The 17,316-nt window shown below is 42.2% G+C and overlaps 1 protein-coding gene across 1 annotated transcript; it reads right to left on the bottom strand.

Annotated features, from left to right (window-relative positions):
* Positions 1–56: 56 nt before the first annotated feature.
* Positions 57–17,185, bottom strand: LOC135337588 (epidermal growth factor receptor-like). Its single transcript, XM_064533528.1, has 25 exons — positions 17,036–17,185; positions 16,135–16,632; positions 14,851–14,913; positions 13,750–13,877; positions 12,128–12,269; positions 11,833–11,940; positions 11,083–11,203; positions 10,699–10,868; positions 10,442–10,639; positions 10,220–10,325; positions 9,984–10,113; positions 9,589–9,834; positions 9,145–9,379; positions 8,390–8,522; positions 7,276–7,404; positions 6,810–6,944; positions 6,470–6,593; positions 6,311–6,367; positions 5,809–5,922; positions 5,123–5,410; positions 4,576–4,731; positions 4,009–4,231; positions 2,394–2,755; positions 1,771–2,103; positions 57–940 (listed from the first exon to the last, which is right to left on the bottom strand). The coding sequence occupies exons 1-25, from the start codon at positions 17,124–17,126 to the stop codon at positions 326–328; spliced, it is 4,905 nt and encodes a 1,634-aa protein (XP_064389598.1). The 5' UTR covers positions 17,127–17,185; the 3' UTR covers positions 57–325.
* Positions 17,186–17,316: the final 131 nt, after the last annotated feature.

The raw sequence follows: 17,316 nt of genomic DNA, 5'->3' as shown, positions 1-17,316 counted from the left end.
ATGCACATGGCTATTGGAATTGTGAACGCTGCAGTCGCTATTTTTAGGTCAGAAGATTGGAAAAGATCGAGGGTGTCGCATAATTATTATCGTTAAGTTTGTAATGTACACACAATTATCGATTAATGTATGAAGACAAATTAACCTGCAACATGGATATCACTATAATTATTTATGGCCAATATTTAAGAAACAGTGGCCGCATGATTAGTGCAAAACTTATCAGTAAAAATACATAATTATTATTCTACATAATAAAATGTAACATAATGAAGCACACATGATAGTCAGTTATTACAGTAAAAAGTAACAGCTACGTGAGTTGCTAGGCAGCGTCTATGGGAGTTTCATAGTCCATGAATTGAGGGGGCGGATTATGACGTAGTGTCTGTACTTTCCTCTCGACGGCATCTATCGGCGTCTCGTACTCCTCCCTGGGGGGTGTAGATATCGTCCGAGATCTCCCTCGCCACGCAGAGGGTCCAGTATCCAGATCGCTAGCATTAATGGTTTCAAATACCTCCGATTTTGTGTGCCTACCGTTAGGCTTCATTTTCACTGGAGGGGGAGACTGAAACTCTTTTGGCACAGCTTTATAGCCTCCACCTTCGTTGAAGTCATCATCGATTTCGGAGTACTCTCTTTGCATGGCCGATTCATCAATCTCCGAGTACTCCTGCGGGGCAGCTGTCTCATCAATTTCCGTATAGTCTTGTGGTCCATCTACTTTGTCGTACTCTTCAGTTGGGAGGGAACTGTTTGGGATAAGTCCCTGCTTGTAGTTCTCATCAACTTCGTAGTGGCCCATAGGGAGTAGAGGAGTGTGAACTGATTGGCCGTTGGTTGTCGGGGAAACGGGCATCTCGTAATTCCTGGGTTTTCGGGGACGAGGGCCCTGGTCGACAATGACGTAGTCGTCAGATACCTCATAGTTACCACCCTGCAGATGATAGTGCGTAGAGTAAATTAAGGAACACTCCATTATATGCCCAGTGAAATTTGGTCACCATAATAGGTAGACCAGTAAGTGGCTTTAATAAAGAGGTGACCTAGCTGCTGACACGGGTCCAAACACATGTTATGGAGATTTTGGAGCCTATTATTAACCTGGCAGTATTATAGAGGGTGACCAATCCACAGGGTTCTATTAAAGTGTAACTTCCTTGAGTTAGGTGCCTCATGCCATTAAACACATCATACTATTGCCACACCCCTAACATCGCTCCGATGGTTCTAAGCCTTCCAGAGAATTCATACGAGAAACCGTAAGCAATCCGTACAAATTAGTGGGACAGAATCCAATTACTCCGATTACTCCATTCTCACAATTACTCCGTTCTCATGTACTTCCCATGCAGAGAATGAACCAAAACAAGCTCGCATTACTGGCCCTCAGGTCTCAATCTCAAACTAACTAAATTCAAAATTCCATAACGTATAATTTCTTAATTAGGAGTTAAACGTTGAAAATCAAATTTGTATTCAGTAGTTACTTGCATTCTCAGGAGACAAAATTAATGTCAAATTTGAGTATACCGTATTACTAGAATGTTTTGCGAGCATCAAACATTTGCGAACTTTGCGAGGGTTGATCAATTCGCAACAATTAAATCCGCAAAACCTAAATTATTACTAGTAAATACACACGATCCTTGCCAGAACGCAATAGTTAGATCGCAAAGGGTCAAATTTTCTGCTGATTTGGCTCATTTGCAAAGGTTTTTCACTCGCAAAATATTCTAGTAATACGCTATACATAACATTACTCACATTCAAAAGAACCTTCTGCCCTTCCTCATTGAGATACTCGTACCCTGGGGGACCCGTAGCCTCTTCCACTTCCTCCGCCAGTGTGTACCCGTTATCCTGGGGGAATTCCGCTTGCTCAGGGAAATCCCCTAATGGACGTGACATGGACCTCGTCAAAGTGTCTTCCCCCATCTCGTCTAGTTTAGGGGCTGAAACGTAGCGCTTGTCTGTACTGGGTAGGTTTGGAGATAGAGGTGCTTCGTAGTTGGCTGGTTTGTGAGGCGTGGCTCCGTTAGCATAAAGGGGGGCGGTCTTTGTCCCTGGTGATGAGTGTTGAGTGGTGCTGGATTCAAGCTGTGTGTGTGGGGGGATAGTACAAAGTCGGGAAGGAGTGATTCTTAAAACAAAGCTTGTAAATCTTGTCTATAGTGGTCACTCATGGGAGCAGACCAACAGTGACTGTCAAGAAGATGTACTGGCCTGCTAACGGAGAATTTGAAGCCCATGCATTAACTTGGCTGCACCAACTAGGGTGTCTGACCACAATAGAAGGCTAAAGAATCATTTTTGGTCTGGCTGTTAATACATACGTATGTAGAACAAAAAGTAGCTATCACTAATATGGTAGAACTGAGAATACTTACCCCTGAGAAACTTTGTTGCATGTTAGGGTCAGTCTCATAATTTGGAGAAGGCATTCCAATGACCAAGTTGGAGTACGGATTAGGCACACTCCCCCTCTGTACGGCCGTGAGGGTGTGCTGGGTGTGAGGGGGGAGGGGACTCGACGGAAACTCTTGTGACAGCGTGAAGGTGTTGCTGCTGAAGGTGTGGTTCTCGTAGTTGAACTCACCACTTTGTAGAATGTTCGACGGCAGGTTGTCGTAATTTGTGACACAGCCATCTTGTGTGGTGAAGACGTAGCGCAGCGGATCTTGTAAGAAGACGTCTAGACGCTGAACGATTTCAGAAAATGGAGGACGGGCCTCAGGCTCTCTCAGCCAACCTGTGTGAGTAAGGGGTGGTTGCTATGATCTGCCGGATACACACTTACTAACAGTTATTACCAGCTAACGTTGCCAAAGAATGAGGAAACCATTATTTCAGTGAACCCATCACTCGCTAAATCAACAATGCATTAATTATGAACCAAATATCCGCTAGAAATAACAATAACAGTGAACCTATTGACATTGTATAAGCAGTTAGCACAAAACGTGCATGACATGACAGTACATAAACTAATGAATAAAGTTACCACGCTACTAACAATAACATGCGATAATTCTGCTGATAGATTACCTAATTCCAATTATTGGTGCTCATACCATTAGCTAATGGATAATGCGCTACAAGCACAGCAGCTCAAATCCTAAGAAATAATAATTGTGTAAATTCAACTCATTAGCTATTGTTACTGCTAGAGCCATTTGTTGTAGTACATGTACTACTTCTCTTGTGTTCTCTAATGCTTCAATTAGATGCGGTACAAGTGTAGTGGCAGCAACGCCCATGACCACTTAACAGAGTAACCACGGACACATACATGTAATTAAGGTGGCAATGCTACACCTAAGAACCGGTATAGCAACCAGGAATGATCGTACATTACTTTATTAAAGGCAGCTATGGTAACCAAATATCACTGGCAGGTGTAGCTGGTATAACAAGGGGGAGGAGTGTTTACTTAATTACGAAACACAGCTATAAAATAGCGAACATATAATCGTGACGAATGCATCTAATTATGTGATCACCTAGGCTATACATACAAGTTGGGAATGTACAGTAATTAGGAAATTAAGATGCAACGACCAGAATTCAGAGCCTACGTACGTACATGAGCCACTAATTAAATTAAAAAATTATTCATAATTATGAACAAGGTCTAAGCTCATAACAACAGTACCACAATGCAGCGTAGGTACGTACATGATCCACTAGAACAAGGTCTAAGCTCATAACAACAGTACCACAATGCAGGGCGTAGGTACGTACATGATCCACTAGAACAAGGTCTAAGCTCATAACAACAGTACCACAATGCAGGGCGTAGGTACGTACATGATCCACTAGAACAAGGTCTAAGCTCATAACAACAGTACCACAATGCAGGGCGTAGGTACGTACATGATCCACTAGAACAAGGTCTAAGCTCATAACAACAGTACCACAATGCAGCGTAGGTACGTACATGATCTACTAATTAAATTAAGAACAAGGTCTAAGCTCATAACATCACAAAATAGGCCCACTCACATTCGAGCAACACAGCGTAGAGTTCAATAGTGCAAGTGGCCGGCTGTTCCAATCGCTCTCCAGCCTCCACCCCTTTTATCAGATCTCGTACGCCCTTTGTCCCGTACGGCCGCGCCCCGAATGTTAGCACCTCCCACACAGTCACCCCGTAACTCCAGACATCGGACTTGTGAGTGTACACTTTTTTACGGAGGCTCTCTGGTGCCATCCAGCGAACGGGCACCTGTGTATGGGGGAGGGGCAAGAGGTGAACACTTATAACTGCTGACTTTGACTATATATGATGAGCAATTTTCCAAACCGACGGATGGATTGCGTAGCTCTAAGGGGAGATCTATCACCTATAGTATCACCTATAGATCTATAGTATTAGTGTGTTTAGAATAGACACCAACGACAAAGGTTTGTCGTGTGATTAGTGTTTTCAGTAGTACTTGTAAGGGCCCATAACTAGTCTATAGAGTGATCAATTTCATGATAGTTAAGAACATGGTACAGGCAAAATTCAAGCTGCTGCATATATACATACATACATACATGCATGATAACTTGACCCCCTGCACCCACCTTCCCTCCCTGAGCCTGGTAGTGGGACTCCCCAACATCAATAATCCTCGTAAGTCCAAAATCAGTGATCTTCAGACAACGGGAGGAGTGAACTAACACGTTACGTGCGGCAAGATCACGATGCACCATCCTCTTCTCCTCAAGATACTCCATACCCTGTGGACAGGCAGGTTGTGAACGTGTCACCACTACATTACAGGAACCACTTTATAACGGTAGGGGAACAAGCTGTTATACAAACGCTGTTTTACACACACGCTGTTTATTAATTTTGGGACCTAGTTTTTATCACAGTTGTCCTTTCTTCATAGCCTATGAACACAAACACTTTTTTTTAATGGTGAATGATGACCTACATAATTATTATGTCATGCATATACGTACACGACAGATGACGCTATTATTAATACTGCTAGTCTCTTGTTTAGACAAGGACAGCACATGATGTCAGTCTATGACAATAACAGGTACGCTTCGTATGTACACATCCTCCTCAATTAATTAAGTAACAAAACACAACAAAGCATTCAAATATGTAGCCTCTAACCTTGGCCATCTGGACTGCAAACGTGAGCATTGTTAGTGCATTGAGATCAGTTTGGTGCTTCTTTAGATAAGAGATCAGTGAGCCCAGTGCAACAAACTGGGAGATCAACATCAGCTCTTTCCCCATGGATACTGCATATAGTCGCACTACGTTATCGTGGTCCATGGATGCCATGACGATGCCTTCTTGCAAGAGTTCCTTACTGGCTGCTGAATTAGTAGTTTGTTCGTTGAGGACTTTGATAGCAACGTGGTATCTGTTGGAATCGTTCTCCGGACGCCAGTAGCCCTGTGTGGGTGTGGGGGTGTGTGTGTGTGTGTGTGTGTGTGAGGGGTGTGGGTTTGATGCCAGACTTGCAGTTGAGTTGGTTCATTCTCATTAAAAACAGCTGCACATTTTCTCCTACATATTGCAGCACATGCAGTGTTGAAGTTCAGTACCGGGGGTAGAATACAGGTCTGCAGTAGTGACCACAGTGTCTGTATAGCTATTGCAACGAGCACAAAGTGTGTATGGTGCAAATCAACACTGCAATACTTCAACAGGACAATCAACCTCGCTATTGCCTGTTTACAGAGTTTACAGACAAACAGACACCAACGCCCACTAGTGTGGTAGATAACTTACCAGACAGCAAAACCCACAAATACCAAGATGCTTAATTACCATTATGATATCATACGTACCTCGTAGACAGTTCCAAAGGCGCCTGCTCCGAGGATCTCTCCAAACTCTAGGGTCGACTCTGGGGTCACGATCAGCCGAGCCTGGTTGGGAGGAGCTCTGGGAGGCTGCAATGTCTGCACAAGTATGAAATAGCAAGTATGAAATAGCATTTACAGCAGAGTAGCATGAGGCAGTTAGATGGCATTGAATACATAGCTACAGTGAAGCCTGTCTATTGCATGTGGTCACCTTCTATAGTGCAGCCAGGTTAATGGGCTCCTAAGTCTTCCTAGCTATGTACACATGTGTTAGCAGGCCACAACTTTACTATATACAGCCACTGTTGGTATGCCCAAGGAGTGACTGCTAATAATAGTCAGGTTTCACTCTACTGATATTTTATAGCGGTCATGTACTGTTCACTATACTTGAGCATGCGTGAATAAAGTGTTCAATTTAGCTAGGCAAGAGTAACAGAGTACAATTACCGTGGGTAGCAGTGCAGACATGTGCGTTACTTACCCCCATAGAAATATTCGCTCCATCTCCGTACGTGGGATTAATAAAGTCAGTTCTCTCCTGGAGACAAAAAATTATCAAATTGCACTTTTTCATTAATGATCTTTACCAAATTGTAATTCATACAAGCTTAAATTGCATTTTTGTGTCAATGATCTTTACCAAATCAGTGATCTTGGATGATCCCATGTAGAATCGGCGTCGAATGAAGCCGGCAATAAACACCACCGCTATTACTATGACAAGCACGAATAGAATGCCCACAATCACACCAGCAATCGCAGGTCTGCAGAAAAAATTGCATTATGATGCTCAGTACAATACTTGGACAGTAAAACCTCTAAAATACGTAATGGGCCTCAAACTTTCCATAGCATGTGTTTGGACCTGTGCATTTTAGCAGGCCATGTCTTTATTACTGTTGGTCTGCCCAAGGGCCATAGTGATCGCGATATAACCATGCAGGCTTCAATGAGCTAACTACATGTACCTCCTCACTCACCCGTCTAGACCCGAAGTTCCACTCGCTGCAATACAGGTCTTGTTGGAAAAGTTTAGCGTTTGATCTGCCTGACAGTCGTAGCATTCCAACAGCTGTTCACCGCCAGGTCCCCTCATCTCTAGGGGGGTGCTAAATCTGCGGGTGTGTGTGGGTGTGGGGGAGGGGGGGTTAGACACAAAACAAAATTACTCTCGCTATATAGGAATTGAATTTACAAGCATAAATAATTATGCAGTCTGACATTGAGATCAAACCTAATGATCCACAAACAATTGGAATGCGTAACATCAGCCCACCCCCAAGAACTCTTAATTATATACCGTCTGAAATCGCATCTGGTGCATTCTCGGACACATATTACAGCTAGAGGAGGGAAATTAATTGGACAGACATCGTCAAATTCGATTTCGAAGCAGCTTAAAATACACCCTTGCCAATTGCAAAAAAAGTTGCTATACAAAATCACCTTGAGTCTGTGCAAGAAGTGCAGTTAGTCGCCCCCGGGCCCACACACTGGTCACACCTGGGGTCACAGTCCATGCAAACTCCACCCACTGCAAACTGCCGCTGACCACACTCAGAGAGACAGGAGAAACTGAACAAGGAGAATAGACAACAATATATTAATTATGTAATTGGTTTCAGACACGCATGCATGTGCTGCTAAAAACTGTAATAAAATAATATACCCACACAAATTATTTGTCAGTATCAAAAGTAAAATTAGTATTAGTTAATGGCTGATATATGTCCCATCTGATTGGCTGACTGGTTGCTATGCATCAAGCTTGCATGACTATATACCACATAGCAACACTATTCAAACAAGAAGACAACTAGGAAAAGAGAGCTCGTCCACACCAGGACTGCTGTCCACACTCAAATCCTTGCGCAGCCTGGACAGAATATGAGCAGCCTAAAGCCAGCCCCTCCCTCCAAGCGAACGGTACAGAGCCCCTCCCCCTCTCTGTTCAATTAGTCAGCCCCTCCCTCCACTTACTGCGCAGCCGGCAACCAGCCAGAAGAAACAACACAGCTGCCTAGCTCTAGACGGTGTCTAGACCAGCTCTCTTCAGCTATGCCAGGCTAGTATAGGCAAGCAAAGGTAAGCTTAAAATAGCCACTCCTATATTATTACTAAACTGGCTTCTTTTTATTTAAGCTACAGAATCTAAACAGGCCTAGTGCAGTGCGTGCAGTACTAGTGCTAGTGAGCAAGGCTCAGCCTGAGCCCTATATATAGCCCTCTCCCAGAGTGTCTCTAAAGCAGCTCCTTCTGCAAGCACACAGCAGAATTGTTGATGAACTAGTCTACAGACTACACCCTCTGTCTCTATGTTTTCATTTATGACATTTTGTTTCTCATGCAAGACATTTCCATTCATCAAAAACACCATTAATTTTATTTTTGCTGCATATGCTTGAGGTGCTAATTAATGAGCATATTTTCCCTTGTAGCCCTGAGGTGCCAATTTATGACAACCCCACTAGACTACATGGCAAAAGTGTAGTAGGTGGGAAATATCGGTAAATAAAAACCGTATACACATATCGAAACCTCCATGCCGTTATTTCCTCACCCTGATCCATCGTCATCGAAGCTCTTGAAGAAGCCGTCTGCACATTGGAGACAGTTGTCCACCGTGGGGCCATTACAGCCCTTGCAGACCGTGGCACAAGAGGCACAGAACCGACTACCAGACTGCAAATACTCTGCATGCATGTATGGTAAAAATAATTTCTGAAGAGCACGTTGATAACTCTTGATAGCAGATACTCTAGAGACATGCAGTACGTACTACGTAACAAGATATGACAAAACAGTAAAAATCGAGAGCTGCAAAAAAATCCACGTATTGCGTTACCGGTGTATGTGTACGTGGATTTGTTATTTTCATTTCATTTTCGGAGCTAACTTTGAGAGGCCATAACTTGTATTGCAGATATCCGATTTCAGTAAAGCTCTTTGATAATGTTGCGTCTAGATCAGTGATTTATTTTAGGCTCAGTATGAGAGTTGCATGCATAGAAAATACGCCCATAAATTATACACACAAGATCACCTTCAAGCACTTATAATATTGCACTCATAATATTGCATGTACCGTAGTACTAGATAATTATAATGTGAGCACAGATTTATGCACTTTGGCCAATGTTAAGACTCCGAAAAACGATCGCCGCAGTTCAACGGAATTCTATAATTATGTCTCAAATATACAAAAACATGCAACAATAATTAAAACCGTTCGCATAATTATGTTTTGATATAATTATATAGCCAGATAGTATCACACATACAACTTATCTAGTACTAAGGTAATAACTGACTCACCAGTGACAGAGTTGCACTCTCTCACACACTCATCTCCAGACCTGGCAAATTTACACTGTGGACAAGACAGCACATCGGTCCCCTCTCTAACACACACCTCACACAGTTCATTACAGGGCAGACAGATATCAGAGCCGATCTGTAGGTCACCGATAATCGACGGTTCTGATTGGACGCCAGGTTGCAGGGTGGAGCTGTATGTACCATCAGGACAAAATCTAGACACACACATGTCCTGTGAATTGAAATGGATAAATTAAATTAAAACAAAAACATACGTACTGGTGGTCCTATAAGAAAATTATGCCTGCAAGTAAGTCACTGGGCTACAGTTAAATGTGTATAGGGATGTTAGTGTATCCACATGTACGTAGGTTGACTCATGCGCATGGCCTTAATTGTTTAGAACGAATTTTATGCAGTACAGTATATAAGTGCACTTACTTGCGTCCCATTCCGAGTCAGAATTACATGGTCACAGTCCAGACACCCATTTTCCAGATCCAAGTATGGAAGTGGACCAATACAGCCAACGAAAAGATCACATCCCTTGTGACAAGGGACACATTCCAATGTTCCATTCCTGAGGTGGGTACCGACGGGACAAGACGAGAGACAGATCATGTTTTGATCAGCTATTTCGTTGGTTCGAATGAATAAATTTTGACAGGCATTGCAAAACTCAGGTCCCTGTTAGTATGAGTGTGTGTGGGGGAGGTTCGTAACTAGAAAGAACAATTTTTTTTCTTAATGCAACTTTAATTTAGCTACGTAGAATGCCATTAAGTGACCGTGTAACTACGTACTAGTGTGTCTATATGTAACTATGCAGTAGTCACCGTTCCTCTGCTGCACCCGGCCAGACACTCCTCGTCACATGGCTCACACCGATTGTTCGCTTCATTCTGAAACAGTCCAGAGCTATTTTCCGGGAGAGTAGCGATCACTGCAGAGCAGTCACTCACACATCTGCATAATTACAGTGAAGAGGAGCTTAGACGATGCACATACAGTTACATATAATTATGTATAATTATAGCGGTAGTGGTCGAGCACAAGCACATTGCGTATATACCTGTTCTTGTACTGGTAGTTGGCACAGGAGTCACACTGGTGGTCCATTGGTCCCCAGCAGTTGAAGGTGGAGTTACACTGAACATGGCACACCAAACCGGCATCATCTGCAGGGTGAAAGGTATATGAATTATGAAGCATGGAGAGGGACAGATGCAGTGAACAGAGCATAAGTTAACAATTATGACAGTGTCTAATTTTGGTGTACATGCAGTCCACTCACTGCACTCATTAGGCGGTCTTCTCTGCCTCGAAAGGCATTGCGTTTGGATGCTGGGGTCCGCTAGATAGCTAAGCAGGTCTCCCACGTAGCAGAGTCCGCGATTAAGGGCGTAGCGTAGTCCATCACCACGAATCTCTTCGAGGGAACTAAGGTCGATCGATTGAAACTCATTGCTGGTTAGGTCCAAGGCATACGGATCTGCAATGAATAAACGAGCACAATTGACAGTTATAAACACTGTGAACATAATGGCATACCTATTTCGTCTGCTCTACATTCCAACTCCAATTTAACGGTGGAGTTGGTTGTATCTATTCTCCTCAGATTACGTAGGTAGGGGAATGATGTCACGGTCCCGGGTAGTCCCTGGATTCTCACTGGGCCACGGATCTCTTGAATTGTAGAGAGCACTTCAAATTGAGAGTAGCTGAGTGTGTGCATGCGAGTGAGTATCAATTGAATACAACTTCCCCGAGATTGTTAGGCTAAGTCCATATCCTAAGTGATTCTAATTATAGGGCAACAAGTTAAATTTACGTAGATATAGTTCCATTTTAACTTGGAGTGTCCATAATTTATTGGTGCCAAATTCCCATAACATAAGTTATGTCATGGGCGTGATGACCATACAACTAACTCACTCAAAGTTTAATTCTTGTCCAATGATAATAGCACCTGACGTGATGATAGTACATCCCCTGAACCTCTCTAAATTGTCTGCATTAATGCTATCAGTACGCACATTGCTCAGTCCAGCACACTCTGCATGATGGGAGTTAAAAATAGGTCATACCAAAGAATGATATTGTACGTTGTAACCACAGGATAACCCATAGGATTTGAGGGGAAAGAGAGAGATTGTTACTTGAATCGAAGCATTCAAATTAAAAAAAAGACATGCATGCGTACGATGAATTTAACACAATGCATGAGCTCAGTGAGCTAAGGACCTATATTACCAGTACAGCTCTGCTGAACGCTGTAGATAGGTACAACTTAGCCTCGAATCCAGGCTGATTAAAATAATTGGCCTGGATTCGAGGCTAGGTACAACTGTACTGCATGTAACAGTTGTTTGCAGTGCGTCATGTATACTTGCAACAGAAGCAGAAGTAACCAAACAATGGATATTTTCAACCTAGGAAGTGATAACGATATTCAACTTATACGTATAGGGTTAATATATTTCAGGTCCTGTGTTTGGCTGTCGCAAGTATACTGCATGCAATCAACTGTACAGCGCTAGCCCATGCAATCAACTGTACAGCGCTATAGTGGTTCTCTTGCACACATTGGCAAGCAAGCTCGCTACGTTTTCTAGCAGCCAACACATCAACAGGAAATTACTGAATAATTCACTCTCTGTGCCTATAAGATGATTAACTTCTGACCTCTTGGACACGGCCCATTGCACTCCTCACATGATCTCCCGTCCTCTGAAGCTATGTACCCAATGAGACACTCTCTCACACAGCTGCCTCGATCATCCAGGAAACCAACTGTAACAAAATGTCGCAAAGCTGGCTAAAATATAAATTGTGACACACTTCACTGTGACATCTCTTAACCGACACAATTATACATCTAAGGACACTGCACCGGTAATACCATGTTTTGTTGCCAAGCTATTAATTAATACCAAACTTAGATCACTATTTACTTGGCTTCATACTGTATCACACTTACACGGGCACTCTTCCACGCAGAGGTTTCCCAGAGACAACCGATAGTCTGGATTAGGCACAACTCGAAACAGATTCCTGTCATAAATCACCTCAGGAGGGCACTGGGTCACACACGTCCCATTGTTGTCAAAGTTCTTGCAGGCCTGTGAGGTGTGTGTGTGTGTGTGTGGGGGGGGGGGTGGGTGGATGTGGAGTGTGAGGAAGGTGGTGGGGTTAGTGACACAAAAATCATTACAGCTAAGTCTCCGAATTAGAAAATCTCTAACAGTACAGTCAGTTAATATGGGATAGCAATAAAATGCGGAGGGGGTAGAAGTATTGTACTTTGTAGAGAAGTACTTAATACAGTGTTCCTTATTCAGAGAGTGTGGAAAGTATACTCAGCATGTGCATGGCATGTGTATGTGTGTGTATGTGTGTGTATGGACTTGTAGGCATGGGAAAAAAGAGCGACTGATTCCATACAAGTATCGACACATTCCTGTCAATAAATGGACCACTGATTGACCATTAATTAGACACACACATATTGCACGTAATTTATTGCAGACACAGGTGGCTCTTGCTAAGGAGAGTTTTGTAGCATTAAAATCTCCCTTCAATCACAAACAATGTGTTTATTGCAGACACAGGTGGCTCTTGCTAAGGAGAGTTTTATAGTATTAGAATCTCCCTTCAATCATAACCACTGCACGGCATGCATTTTAAACAAGGTTCATTTCACAAAAAGAAAACAGAACTATAGCATGCTTGCATGTACATACATGCAGCACTTGTATGGGATCAATAATAACACTGCACTACTGCATGCGTAAATTTTAAAACTTCGTTTTCAAAAACAGTGAAAATTTTAAGGTCATACAATCCGTGTCAATATTATTATATGGTTCTCTGATTTTCCGAACGCTCTCAAGAGATGTTCACTTATTTTGATTAGATTAATATTTGTTAACCCAAACCATAGAACACACAAAGAGTATATGGAATGTTGAACATCTGATCACAGCAACTGTAAGCAAGCATAATTGGGAAAACCAATAAAAATGTAAACAAAGTAGAACTGCCCACACACACACACACACGTAAGGATCACACACACACACAGACGTACTTATTGAGGCATACGCATACCAGCTCAGTCTTCTACCACTTTCCTGTTTTGAATTAGAAAGTTCCTTTTGAGAGAAGTCATCAAAGTAACTTAAGTGTACAGACAAACTCTATGTTAGGAGAAATTGAAGAGGAGGCCAAACCTTTGGCCAAGAATTCCCTTCTATGTAGCAGCCCTTTAATTACAGTATTATGGTAACAAGTCAACAACTGCTTGGCGCTATTGCTATAGCTAGTAAAACATAGGGGCCATTTGCAATTAAGAAGAATCATGTATGCACGAAAACTAAATTCCATCAGCCTTGCCAAACTAGAAGTATGTCATAATACACAGAAGGTAGTTCAAGAAAGCAAAACACGTAGATTAAAGGCATTCCGTTGCTGAGGGAACGAGTCTAGTTCAAATTTCCTACAAAACCATTCAATTGGTAGCAGCAACAGAAACTGATGTAGCTGCTTCACAACGTACGCTAGTTATTTATACCATAAAATAAAAATGCAAGAATAACTTACAAAGCAGTGAGTGGCGGTGGGTCCGTCACAGCCGGCAGCACAGTGAGGGTTGCAGCATTGTTTAGTGGAGGCACTCTCGTCCACAGTGTAGCACCGGTCCTCACCACAACCATTGCAGTCCTTTGTCACTGTGTGTGGGTGTGTGTGTGTGTGTGGTGTGATGAGGTGTACGTTGTGAGGGGGAGTTGGATATATATAGTGGTGACTGGCTCAAGTACGCTTATAATTACATTGCAGAGTGTAGCTAATTAGTACATCTGCATGACCCACCCTATATAGTCAAAATCTCCCTCCAGTAAAGTATGTGCTACTGCATGGGATTACTTTCAAGTACATTTGTACACCTAATGGGCGAGCAAAATCTCTCTCCAGTAAAGTGCTACTGGGATTAGGGCTACTTACTGTTTAAGTACATTTGTACACCTAATGCATGAGCCTATAATTGCACCGGCCTAATCCTAGGATGTATAGCACAGAACTAGTGCAAAACTATACAGTCATCAAATGGCTGCCATTATATTGTAATCGAGATTCCATCGCTTTAACGTATAACAACAACGACAAAATTTCGTTAGCATGTAATGGGAATGGAATGTAAATAGACAGACAACACATAATTTGACACGATAGAACCAATTAAGTTAATATCCGGCACAAGGGATGCAGCTAGTGACAGATAAGGTGCTATACAGTACCTCAGTGCTCAATGGGTGAACCTCAGCTGGACATGCAGGTTATCAATTAGTTCGTAGCATTGCTGTACTCGATAACTGAACGAGTATATACAGTGAAACACGTCTACTGTAGTGCACCGGCCTATCCATATACACTCTATTACATCATGTTAATAGGCCCCAAAAAGCAACCTGTGTTAGCACTTGCAGGCCACCTTTTTCACTGGACCAATTAATTTAAATATACCCTCAGGTATTCCGTGTATTCCTGCCGCTCCTCGAGTAAGGAAATCTGGCTAACTTGTTCAGTATTAAATTTTATTACAGCCATTACTATAGTCTGCATGCCCGTGCAGGGTGACCGCTATACACGTAGGCTCACTGCAATAGTGTGTGTGTGTGTGCATGTGACTGTGTAGGTACTCACGTGTCTGACAGTACTCTTCAGACCAGCAATGACCAGAGCTACATCCTCCGCAATCAGGCAATACTGAAAGTGAAGTAGCACACAACAGTTAAATGATAACGTATTTGCATATCAATAATAAAATTAAAATTGTAGGTACAAGCTAAAATTCACAAACATTATAATTATAGCTTAAGCCACAACAGATGATAATACGACGCTAATGCATAAAACGCTAAATAAAGGCACAATTCTAAGTGAAAATGCTATTGAAAAGTTTAGTTTGCGAATCACAAGCACCTGGCTGTGTTTTAGCTGGTACATACGCACTGTATTCACCAGCTAAAACACATGCATTTAGCTGATAATTAGCCAATAATAATTATGGTAGAGAACAGATTACCTAGAAGCTCCTATTTTCATGCAGTTGTGGTTTTAACAGTTGTGCATGGTGCCAGTTGACAAGTAAGAAAGGGACTACCTGCCAAGAAATGTGGCAAGTTTCCTAATATGACCTCAGGCACCGGCTCTGTGGTGACTGAACTCATCTGAAGGTCAACACACACCCAACCACAACTACCCCTTATCTGTAGAGACCATCTACCAACTAGGAAAACACAGTAACTAATTATCTAAACATAATTATGCCTAACAACACTTAAAGTTTGTACATGTAATTTCCTCAATTTACTTTCAATCTACGATGCAATTAGCTCAGTATAATTATAGTGCTTTAGTGTGAGTGTAATTTGTTATGTCCAATTGTATTAATCAAATTAGACGCACTATTAATATAGCGTCACATTGCCAACGCAGTCGCCGATATTCAAGCATCATTACCTCCTCCCTCACAACCGACAAATGCCCCACATACTCTACACTCTCAATATCAGCCATTACTGACTTATGAGGAGAACACAGAACACCTCTCAAATTGACCGAGACATGTTAAATTCCAAGCTCATTTTAATTATGACTAAAATTAATGCTACCACCATTTTAGGCACTTACTGCCTCACCCATGCCATGCATGCGCTTACATAACTAGTTACTTTTTTGTCTTTGAACTATACTATAAAGTAATGTATAGAACTTGTTCCTTCTGCTTACTATTATAAGCAAACCATTGTTACAAGCCCAAACAATCGGGGATTATGGAATTACACTAGACAACTGGTCGGCATGAAGATACAAATGCTTTAGCAACAGAAGCACGGGAAATGCCCCACATGCAAAATTTAATGAATCACTGATCACTGATCTGTAAATGGACTAGCTCAAAACTGCGGTAATAATTTAACTTACACGCTGGATCGGTGGCCACCAGAGAACCGCAGGTTCCCGTGCCGTCCATCAAGGTACCACCACCATCGATAATATCAGTCCAACGAACGGTGAGGTAGTTGCACAGACTGCCTGTATTTTGAAAAATGACGTTTCCTTTTGTGATCTGGGTTAACTTTGGTAGAATAAGTCTCCCTATAATGGAATCTTCCACCAAGAGGGAGAATTTACCAACAACTAACTCTTCAGCACGTATGATACGCAAGTTAGGCAGAATAATGTCACTGGTATCTGGGATACCAACAAATCGAACAGCTCCAGAAACTTGCTCCAAACGGTAGAACATATTGAAGTCATCGCTGTTGAGTTGTCTCGTGGCGTTAAAGTTTCTCATACTGATTAGAACACTTCCACGGATATGAATGCAGCCACAGAATCTCTCTCGGAGTCCTTCAAGGACCTCATCGATTGACGTTCCTTGCTCAAAAGATCCGATCTGATGCCCAATGCACGTTTCACCTGCAGCAGCGAGGATACAATTCCAATAAATGAACACGTTATTTTTGTGAATTTTTTAAAGGATTTGCACATGTGTGCTTATAATTATTAATCTGTTTATTAGATGGATTTGTGGTACAATACTAGTGCAAATGTGATGAAATAACTGCATGTACAAGTAATGGGATACCTTTCAGCACTTCATTGTATTATATATATGCTGTGCTGGAATTTTAGCTCTAATAGCACCTATCTAGTCTAGATGTACGTAGTTGGCTGGTTCGTTAGCTCTCCAACAGTTTAAGAGTTGCAAAATCCACTAGTCATTAGGACTAGTACCAATGCCTGCTGAATGCATAATAATCAACAGTCAGCCTAGCTGGCTCAATGAACAATACATGCACTGATGCATGCATGATCTCACCATGTTTTACAGTACAGTTAGGCTCTGTGATAGCAGATACCAGTGCAGAGGACAGCAAGCTGAACAGGACTAGAGCTGTAGAGAGCTTCATTTTTGCTTCTCTAGCTAGCTACACGTACATCATACATGCAGGTGCAATATCACAGCATGCTGTGCTTACAATTGTACAGCCACGCCCACCCAGGAAATAAACTTTAACCAATAGCGGCTTAGCCCCGAAGTCGAAACTTGTTGTTTTTGTAGGAAATGACGTCATGAAAACTCAACATGTGCGGTCTGTT

This window comes from Halichondria panicea, chromosome 6, assembly GCF_963675165.1.
Source record: "Halichondria panicea chromosome 6, odHalPani1.1, whole genome shotgun sequence".
Lineage (NCBI taxonomy): Eukaryota > Metazoa > Porifera > Demospongiae > Suberitida > Halichondriidae > Halichondria > Halichondria panicea.
Note: the sequence above shows the minus strand (reverse complement) of the source record. Positions and strands in the feature narration are given on the sequence as shown.